This window comes from Sphaerodactylus townsendi, linkage group LG01 (genome assembly GCF_021028975.2).
Source record: "Sphaerodactylus townsendi isolate TG3544 linkage group LG01, MPM_Stown_v2.3, whole genome shotgun sequence".
NCBI lineage: Eukaryota > Metazoa > Chordata > Lepidosauria > Squamata > Sphaerodactylidae > Sphaerodactylus > Sphaerodactylus townsendi.
The window spans coordinates 43,726,939-43,737,656 of record NC_059425.1 but is presented as its reverse complement, the minus strand read 5'-3'; the positions used below and the strand labels follow the sequence as shown (position 1 = coordinate 43,737,656).

The window sequence follows — 10,718 nt, the reverse complement described above, 5'->3', positions numbered from 1 at the left end:
CAGGATGGGAAAGCAATGGCCTGCTGCTGCTGCTGCTGCTTCTGAGCAGCTGGCTTCGAAGAAAACTAATACATTGAATGCACCATTTTGTTTTTTGGTAGGGATAGTGATATCACCACATCATCTCAATGAATGTGTTGGTGGTTTTTTTTTTTATCTCCTGAAATTATAACTGAGCAATTATATTCCCAATAGGTGTTTCAAGGCCAGTTTCTGCATTTAGACACCTGGCCAAATCTGCTTGTGCAGAGGTCGTCAGATGTGCCTTTGTGCTATAAAATGCATGGTTTGCTGTATGAAAGCCAGTCTAAATGGGGAAGGGGAATATGGCATCCCCTTAAGATCAAAACAGAACTTCTGCAGGGGGCATGATTTCTAACAAGTTTTATGTGAGTTGATTTATGTATTCAGTGTTGGGAACCAGTGATGCAGAAGACAAGTTGAGATTAGAGTGGCTTAATTGGATATATTTCCCTTTTACCACTTTTTTTTTAGCTGTGCAGTGGGATAGTTACTTAGAACAAGCTTTCCAGTCAGAATACTAAAACACACAGCCAAGAATTTCCCTAGTATGTGTTTGTGAAGTGGATTTTCTAAATGGTGAATAACCTGGCAGTTTACATACTTTGGGTCTTTGCAAATATACCACAGAATCATGAGTGTATTGAACATGTTCACTTGCTTAATAATATTTGGATCAATCCAGTGCAAAAGAGTTCTGTGCCTGGCTAGAATCACATATAGTGTCCGGTGTAAGCAATCAGTTTGTGTAGGCAGGCTTCTTGTTCAGTGTATGGCCACAGTGCCCACGTCTGCATGGACAGCTTACACATTTAGAAACTTCTGGGGACTCTTTTTGGAATCTGCACAGTAAGGTTCTATACAGGTTTGTGGTTGCAGAGGGCAGAACATTTTTATTTCTGTCGCTGCTGCTCAGTGTATTTTAATGGCTATGTTTCATTCAGCATTTAATTATTGTGTTGGTTCTGATGGATATTGTTGTCATTTTAGAGAGTCATTTCAGATATACTGGAATACTCCTGTTAGTTAATGATGAGGAGAAGCATGCCCTTTCAGATTCCCATGTGGACTTAAAAATGAGGGGGTGGGGGATAAAGAAAGGACTCAGCTAATTTGTGGTTCATGGGCTCTCTTCCTGTGGAGTGGACCTGGTCTCAGAAATCTGGGTACTGGATCAATAGTATGTGATACCTGTTGAATTTCTGCATGAAGGAAAGTCTCAATGAAATATACTTCCTATTCCTCAGGATACAAGGACCCCATACAGTTTCTGAGTGAAGTCATAGCCCAGTTGGATGCATTTGTCAGTTTTGCTCATGCAACAAACGCGGCGCCTGTACCCTATGTACGCCCAAAGATTCTGGAAATGGGACAAGGGAGGATTACGCTGAAAGGTTCAAGACACCCCTGTATTGAAGTTCAAGACGATGTTTCCTTCATTCCGAATGATGTGACCTTTGAGAAGGGCAAGCAGATGTTCCACATCATTACTGGTAAAATACTTCATTTTTATGCAATGTAATTATTTCCCTCTGTCTTTTGAGATGTTTGTGAGTTTGTTTCTTTGGGGGGGGGGGGGAGAGATGTTTTTAAAGCATCTGTTTCCAAATTTCAAAGCAGACAGGAAAAGGGAATTTAAATAATTTCTCCAGATCAGTATTATAGTCTCGTTGGCAAAGGAAATGAGCAAGGGAAATGAGCATTTTCAGACAAGTGTAATTCAACATGTTCCAGCTTTGGTTTTCAGGAGTGCTGGATGGTCATTGTTTAGTGACCCCAGCATGTAAACTTGTGGAGGTTGTTTTCATGACATATACAAGAATCAAGGGACGTGGGGTAGCTTGTGCTTGCATGAGTGGCTGCGCAGGGGCACACCCACTTCTGTAGCTTGTTATTTCCTGCCTTAATCTTCATAACATCTTTCGGGAACACTGTTGGGTTTTTTTGGGGGGGGGGGGGTGTTCCAGAACAAAAAGCCCTCCAAGTCAATTATGGATACTCTTTGTACTTTGGAGATTCTTCAGTGGTTTTTTTTAACTTTGGAAATCTTTAGCCTTTTTAACATCCACAGTTGAAAATTACTGCTGTAGTAAGGAAGGTTTAAAATAGACCTATTTTTAAAAAGTGCTTGAGTTCGTATGTTTTACATGTTAGCTGCCTTGGAGGCCCTTGTAAGGGCAGAAAGGGAGGATAGAAATTCTGCAATAAACAGACTTTAGGATGCTAACAGAAATCTTCCAGTTAATGCTAATACTAATAGTAATACCTCCACAGGACCAAACATGGGAGGAAAATCGACCTACATTCGCCAGACGGGTGTGATAGTTCTTATGGCTCAAATTGGGTGTTTTGTGCCCTGCGAATTTGCAGAGGTGTCTGTTGTTGATAGCATACTGGCTCGTGTAGGAGCTGGGGACAGTCAATTGAAAGGAGTATCTACCTTCATGGCAGAAATGCTGGAAACATCTTCCATCCTGAGGTAAGCCGTGTTTGCTTTTGTGGAATGTGCTGTGCAAAGTCTTGCAAATATTTAAGAACAGGAGCAGAGGTTGCTGGATCAGGCCAGCTATTCATCAGTCCAGCAAACTGTTTCACGCAGTGGCTAACCAGGTGCCATGGAGGGGGATCAAACAGGGCATAGGAACCAAGATTTTCCCCTAATGCTTCCTCCCAGGACTGGTCTTCAGTGATTTGCTGCCTTTGTTTGGAGGCTCCTTTCTGTTACCCTGGCTAGCAGCCCTTGATGGACTCTGACTTCATTCTTAAATTCATCAATGGTCATAACTACCTCCAATAGCAGTGAATTAGTGTCTTTTCTAGTGATTCCTGCTGTCTTGTAAAGTGACCAAAGAATGATAGGTTAGTCATTTTAGCTTTTTGGCAGAGTTCAAACTTGATTTGATGTAGAACCCACTTATTTGTTTTTTTATTTGGGTTCTATTTGCTCTTGGAGTTATCACCATTTTAACTCCCTTTACTGTGCCCTTTCATTTTAGGACTGCTACAGAAAACTCTTTGATAATCGTCGATGAGTTGGGAAGAGGAACTTCTACTTACGATGGCTTTGGCTTGGCGTGGGCTATCTCAGAATATATCGCCACCAAAATTGGAGCCTTCTGTATGTTTGCAACTCATTTCCATGAGTTGACAGCTCTTGCTGATCAGGTTCCCTCTGTGAATAATTTGCATGTCACAGCGCTGACCACTGAAAACACCATGACAATGTTGTACCGTGTGAAAAAAGGTGAGAGATCTCAATAAGCCGGAAAGATGAAAAGTTATCATGGTTAACATACTACAAAGATTTACTAGATTTTTCCATAGCTAACATTCAATAGTCAATTGTCTCAAAGACAGCTTGTTACATATTTCAAAGTGGCCATTTTTTATCCCCTTAGCTTAACTATGCTCTGACCACTTTTTTCTTCTACTGCTTGATACAGATGTAATGCTAACCAGTGGTTAAGAAAAGATTAGCCATGGATATGTGTTAAGTCTGGGTGGTTTTGGGAACAGCTGCAAACCAGAATGTACAATTGTAAAGAGACTTACTAACTATGGTTTAACACTGGTTGTCAATAATTCCTGTCTTCAGAATCCTTCCCTTTGATTAATCATGTAGAATGTTTTTGGTAATGCCAAACAAAAGGGAATTTTCCTGGTGCACTTCAGTCACAATTATTTTATTTATTTATTTATTATTTCAATTTTTATACCGCCCTATCCCCGAGGGGCTCCGGGCGGTGTACAACAATTAATACAAATAAATTAGGGGCAAACCATACAAATAAAACAACAGCAGCCCATAAAACTCCGACATAAAAACATACTGAATTTCATTAAAACAGCGGTAATTTCATAATAAAGGCACCCAGAAAATCCTTTCCTTTAAAACCCTTCCCTGGGGAGCAATCGGACTCCTCCATAGGAGGATAATCTTGATGGTATTGAACAGGGGCGCCATACTCAGCGGCTGGTTGCTCCAAAGGCCCGGCGAAACAACTCGGTCTTACAGGCCCTGCGGAACTCACCGAGATCCCGCAGGGCCCTGACAGCTGGAGGGAGAGTGTTCCACCAGGCTGGGGCCAGGGCCATAAAGGCCCTGGCCCACGTGGAGGCCAGCCGCGTCACGGAGGGGCCGGGGACTACCAGTAAATTCGCCTCTGCTGAACGTAGAGGGCGAGTGGGGACATATGGGGTAATTACCTAATTTATTACTACTTTAGGATGTTTGCTGTGGCATGGCCTGAAAACTGAATAAGTTTCAAATGTGCTGATCTCCAAGTTTCTGGAATTATATTTTGCTACTGGGAGAGTGTCCTTTGAGAGCGGCAAAATTTGACCGGCATCCCTTTCAGGCACATCTTTTTGAGAATTAAAACCAATGTTGTTTCTTTCAGGAGCTTGTGACCAGAGTTTTGGAATCCACATAGCAGAGCTTGCTGCCTTTCCAAAACATGTGGTAGACAGCGCAAAGGCAAAAGCTCTGGAACTAGAGGAGTTCCAGCATATTGGAAAACCCCAGGAGGAGGATGAAGAACCAGCAGCCAAAAAATCCTACAGAGAAAAGCAGGTTTGTTAACATGTTTATGAATGAAAGGGAAACAAATACTGCTTGCATCAGTTCTACCAGTGGGACTGTAATATGAATGTGTACTTGTTTTCAACACTCAACGACACTGCCATGTAGTGAATAATCAAATCATCAGTCCATCAAGGCTAGTAATTGTTCAGATTGGCAGCAGCTCTCCAGTGTTACAGGTCTATCACTACTGCCTGAACCTTTTTAACTGGAGATGCTGGGGATTGAATCTGGGACCTTGTGCATGCAAAGCCAAGACTCTTCCGCTGAGCCACTGCCCGCCCCCCTCCCTGCCCCCCCTTTAGTTGCCTGGAATTTACTCCTCACTTCGTTCATTCTGCCCTCTCTACTTCCCTTGGTCCCAGCCATCAGTGCTCTTCAGCATGGTACAGTGGTTAAGAGCAGTGGGCTCTAACCTGGAGAACTGGGTTTGATTTTCCTACACATATGGCTGACTAGATGACCTTGGGCGAGTCACAGTTCTCTTAGAACTCTCTCCTACCTCACAAGGTGACTGCTGTGGGAGAGGGAAGGACGAAGTAAATAAGCCACCTTGAGACTCCTTATGGATGAGAAAAGTGGAGTATAAATCCAGACTCCTCCCACTCTTCTTTTTTTTGCATGCGCCATGAAAGCTGTGCCAGACCGCTGTAGTGCAGTGATTGGGGGGTGCAGGGAACCCTCTTGGCTCCTTCTGTGTTAGGCTTAGTCCTGAATCATGGAAACATTGGCTACTGCTTTGCCACTGATCCACACTCTGCTTCATTACTAAATAAATTGCTATCCTGGACTTTCTAGAATCTGCCTGAGGCAATTAACATAAAACAGTAAAAATGATGCTTTTCAACAGCAGCAGTTAAAATAACCCAAGAGACTGAAACCACAACACTGAAACCTGTCTGTGGTTTCTGGGGCTGGAAGCAAAGCTTGAGAGCTGTCCCTTGCAACAACAGCACAAGGCTTGGGATATCAGCAGTATTCAACCCATATCCTGCCAATCTTTTAGTAAGACTAACCTTTCTTCTCTAGCCAGGCTAGAGAAGGAAGGGATTAACTTCATCACAGTGTTTATTGTATGTAATAACCTGGTTTATTATTGCCTTGATTACCAATTCTGTGATCTGCCCTGAGTCTTAATGAAGAAGGTGGACTAAATGAAGTAGATGAATTCATTTCACTACATTTGTCTCCTGCCTTTTCCATCATTTTGAGGGCTTACAAAAGCTGTTAAGTAACATACATTAAAATCATCTATTATCTGCATTTCTTCATAAACCATAAAGCAATCCAGTTATGTAAAACAGCAACTGTAAGCTAGTTCCATAGGTAGGCAGGCCTCAGCTTGTATAGAGCTTTAAAGGTCAGAATGAGCACTCTTGAGCTGTATATGTGCTAGTATTAAAGTCCAAAAACAAACCAGGGTGGGGAATCGATACACTTGTCAGTGCACTAGATTCTTTTACTGTAATCTCTGTTTTTATCTTTTAAAGGGAAAACATCTCCTCTTTTCCTTGTGCTGTGAATTCCTTCCACTCAGTCTCAGTTTGTTATTTAAATGTGCACATGGAAAAGAACCGAAGACCTTAATTACAGATAAAAACATGTTTGAAGATTCAATTAATGGAGCTGTTCATTATGTTTGTCCTTGAGAGAAACACAATATAAATTAGCATTCAGTTCCATAATTATCCCCAGACAAGTTCATATGAATTTTTAAAATATCAACAGATGGAAATGTGCAGATCAAGCAGAATTCTGCTGCTACACTCAACCCTCTTCATCTTGTGTATAATGTATTGCTATTTGAATAATAGGTATAAGCTTGCAGCTTGATTCGTTGACTGTTGCTGGATTATTTAAGAAAGAATGATCAAAAGGCCTGTAGACTGCTTTTTTGAATATTTTAATAGCTGCAGAAATTGCACATCTTTCTTTGTTGGACATCAGTAGCAGTTCTAATTATTAGTGATCAGTTGGTCAAGGTCTTAGAAACTGGAAGAAGAAAAGTTAATGGATAAAACTTTATGGATGTATTAAAATATTCTTTCCTTTCCTTGTGGCTTAGGTTTATAATCCCAAAATTATACCAGGTAGAATAAAAACCAAGTTAACCCTCCTTAAGAAATGCTTGCAGTGTTAACCCTATAAAACCTGTAACAAATAAAACAGCCGCACAGCACATCCTAAAGATGGCATCCCTCTCTCCTCTCAAGGAACCCTGTTCCATGAGGTAGGAACCACTATACACAAGAAATTGACTCTTATAGAAGCCAAGTGGGTACCGTAAACAGGGTAAGAACTAGAATATGGCACCCAGGATACCACTGTTGAGATATGTGTGTGTGTATGGGGAGGAAATATGAAGAGAAATGGTCCTTCAGATAAGTGGATGCTAGGCCATGAAGGGCTTTAAAACACCTTAAATTGAACTTGAAAATAAACAGCCAATGTAGCTGTTTTAAATAGATGAAATGTGTTCATGTTGACTAGTCCTTACCAGTTACTGAGTTACTGCGTTCTGAAGCATTTGTAGATTCTGAAGCGTATTCAAGGGCAGTCCATTGTAGAGCATGTTATAGTAGTCCAACTGCTAGATTACAGAACTGTGATTAGTGTTTCCAGGTTGGCTGAATTTTAAGAGAGAGAGAGCTGTGAACAAAACACAGCTAATAGAAGCCTTTCTGTACCAACCTGATTTCAAAAGGCAAGGATGGATCCATAAGTATCTCAAAGTTCTTACCCTGCTCTATGAATGCCACTTCTGCTCCTTCCAGAAATCTGGATCCAGTTTCTCACAGTGCACTGGACTCCCAGTCAGACTGAGAGAAAACTGCAACAAACACAAATCTCTTAATCCTCTCTGTGCAGTATTGAGTGGTTTATACACAGTCTTTCCTTACAGCCTGTTTGTGACTTGAGAAGAATCACATGGGAGGGAAAATCCATTTGTTGGCTTTGTGATTCTCCTTGGGTAGGAGAACTACGAGGTGACGTGCTTGATACTGCACAGTGCTGTAGGGCAACTAACTAGGAAGGGCTGCTCTTTCCTCTGGTGGAACATTTTTCCTTGGGAGAGGTGGGGTGGGGAACCTTAAACCTGAAAGGAAACAAATTCCTTTCAGCTTAATGGTCACCAGGTAAAATCTGCATGTTCTCTTCTAGGATCATATGGCAGTGCATGCTGTTGTCTTTGAGACCCCTTTCCCTTCACTTTTTATACTTAATATGAAATACCATGTTTCTCTGTATGCTGGGGAGTTTGGTTATGTCTATGGGTAGTCCCATAGCATATATGTGTGTGTGTGTGTGGTTAGGGTTAGAAGATAATGATAAAATGGGCTTTTGTAATAGACTTGTCAAGTTTTAATTATTACATGCCTATCAGTGGTTGATTCCGCATGGCATATTTATAATAAATTGCAATAGTTATAAATGAACTCGTTTTTCCTTTTTATAAATATGCTGTGTGGAATCCACAAGTGATAAAGCTCGAAAACCAATGCTGCTTGACTAGAAGACATCACCTAGGAAGGTGCTAATTTAACAGCTTTCGTTCATTGACTAAGATTCCAAAATAAACCAAAATGAGTCACAGAATGAAAACTCCTCATTGGTTGATTCCTGACAGCCTATGTATAACAGGCTGTAGTTGTTATAAAAGAACACATTTTCCTTTTTCCATTCACATGTGTGCCCTTCACTCGTTCAGGCAACAATTGAAGCCCATAGATACAATATGGATGGCTTTTGTGCCTTTGCACAGAGATGCTTGTGAGCTCCCGAAGGCACCTGGTGGGCCATTGCGAGTAGCAGAATGCTGGACTAGATGGACTCTGGTCTGATCCAGCCGGCTTGTTCTTATGTTCTTATGCTTCTTTAAAAAAATTTTCCTGCAACACATGCGTAGCATTCAGAAATGAACCTCCATTGCCATTCAAATTGTCCCACAATCGGATTGGCTGCACCTGCATAACTGCGCGTATGCAACACACAACAGGAAAAAAGAAATAGGGGCCTCCCTGCAGCAGCTGGGCAATAAAGTTACTGTGGGTTGGTCATACTCGTTGCCTTGGGAGAAAACATGCTTGTGGGACTTTGTACCCTGTCGGGCGCTCAGAGAGTCTGCCCACAAGATATTGGGTCACCTGCACAGAATGGTGGACGGGCAAATTCTCCCTTGACAGTGGACTGCACAGAACTTAAAGTGAACGGGTGGAAGGGAGGGAAATAAAGCATCTCCTTCCTGTTGTGTTCATGCGGGAGCGCCTCCGTCCTGGGGCTGTGCAAAAGGATTGCTGGGTTAGTGATATCCCAGGTTGAGGGGAATAAAATGGACCAAACTCATTTTGGGAACGGGATCTGTGCAAAGTCGTCCCCCCCGCCCCCATCAGTTTAAATAATGCCTGACACCCATTATATTTGGCCTGTGTGGAATCCACCATTGGTTCAATCAACTAAATATCTTCTCCTTGGCATGGCTGCCTGGGGGAGGGCAAAGTGACATCATCTTCCAATAAAATATTTCTTGTTTGTGTTGAAAGTCTATGGTTGGTGTGTCCTGTAAAACAATAGGGGTGGCGGGATGGGAGGGACAAATCAAAAACTGAGTGTTTTTTTTAACCTTTCAGGAAGGTGAAAAAATAATCAAGGAGTTTCTTTCAAAAGTGAATGCAATGCCACAGAAAGATCTGTCGGAAGAACACATCAGAGTCAAACTGAAGCAGCTCAAAGCTGAAGTCTTGGCAAAGAACAACAGCTTTGTGAATGAAATCATTTCCCAAGCTAAAGTTAGTTCATGAGATAAAAGGGCCGTGCAAATTGACATTGAACTTGTGCTTTTCAGGCCCAAACTGCATGGTACAGCAGAATGACATAGCCACCATCACAAGTTGCAGCCTGACCATTTCTCCTTTGCTTCTTTCTCCTCTCACATTCAACAAGGTGAAATCCAATGCAGGACATCATGCTTTGAGTTTCCTTGCCCTTGCCAGCAGCAACAGAAAATGGTAGAGTAAGAATGAGGGAAGAAGAAACACAGTTAAATTAGGGGATGGCACAGAGGTATTGGTATCTGTACCACCCATGTGCTAACAAAAGATCTGGCCTCAATGGAAACAGATGCCTGGGTTTTTTTGTCCCCGGACCAGGGTATGTGATCATGGTTTGTAATGTTTTGTTCTGATTGCTAAAATAACTTTCCACTTCTGTTTAGTTTTGAAATGGAGGTATTTGTTCCACTAACTGTTCCCTGTTTTATGACTTTGAAAAAAATCATGAGCTATTTTTCTGGTTAAAAGTGTGCTAGTTTCACAGAAACAAGAGCAGCTGTGGATTTTCATCATTTGTGGTTAGAGGTTCTTACAGCTTGTTGCTAAAGGTGTGTTAAAAGTGGCAAAAAGTTCTGGACACAAGTCTCCTAGTCCTGCCCGTGATGTGGCCCTTGGTGAGTAGCACGAGGTAAGCAGGTCATTTGTGGGGAATGCCAATCTCTGAGAGAACTGAACTTAATTTCATTTTATGACTGTGTCTTTTCATGGCTTTTGAACATATTCTGCTTTATTCCAATTCAGGAATTGTTACTTTGTGAATAAAAAACCTATTCCATGGGAGCTCCCCAGACTCGTGGTTTGTGCTTTGTTTGATATGTTTTTATTTCTCCTTTTTCCGAAGGAGCTAAGGGCAACGTACATAATTTTTCTCCACTGGTTTATCCTCATAACAACCCTATGAGATGGGTGGGACTTAACCACAGGGTATCTGGGACAACTGCTCTGGGCCTATGCTGTAGGGAGAGCTGAGGACACCCCTCTTACCACCTTCAGTGAGCTACCCTGGTTACCATTGCCACCACCAGGACACCAGAGCTGATGACACAAAGAACTGAGGCTAGAGGGGCTTGATAGAAAAGCAGGCAGTTCCGGAAGGAGAAACAGAGCAGGGGAGCCCAAGGATTAAAATAGAAAACAAATGAAAAAATAAAGTTCCCTTTAAGTCAAAGCATAGGGTTTGGCTGTGTGGGGGAGGAGCTAGTGGAAGGCAAACTGTAGCTACAGCTTCATTGTTCTGATGTAGAAGAACAAAAATCTCCCTTTCTCAAGCAACAAAGTGGTTTCTC

General features: G+C 41.9%; 1 protein-coding gene across 1 annotated transcript in view; it reads left to right on the top strand.

The window, feature by feature from the left end:
• The window catches only part of MSH2 (mutS homolog 2), an 84,969-nt gene extending 74,757 nt beyond the window's left edge, over positions 1-10,212 (top strand). Inside the window, exons 11-15 of the mRNA XM_048504761.1 lie at positions 1,269-1,514; positions 2,296-2,500; positions 3,018-3,265; positions 4,422-4,594; positions 9,232-10,212. Coding sequence (XP_048360718.1) covers positions 1,269-1,514; positions 2,296-2,500; positions 3,018-3,265; positions 4,422-4,594; positions 9,232-9,402 — 1,043 coding nt within the window. The 3' untranslated portion in view covers positions 9,403-10,212. The remainder of the gene's footprint in view (positions 1-1,268; positions 1,515-2,295; positions 2,501-3,017; positions 3,266-4,421; positions 4,595-9,231) is intronic.
• Positions 10,213-10,718: the final 506 nt, after the last annotated feature.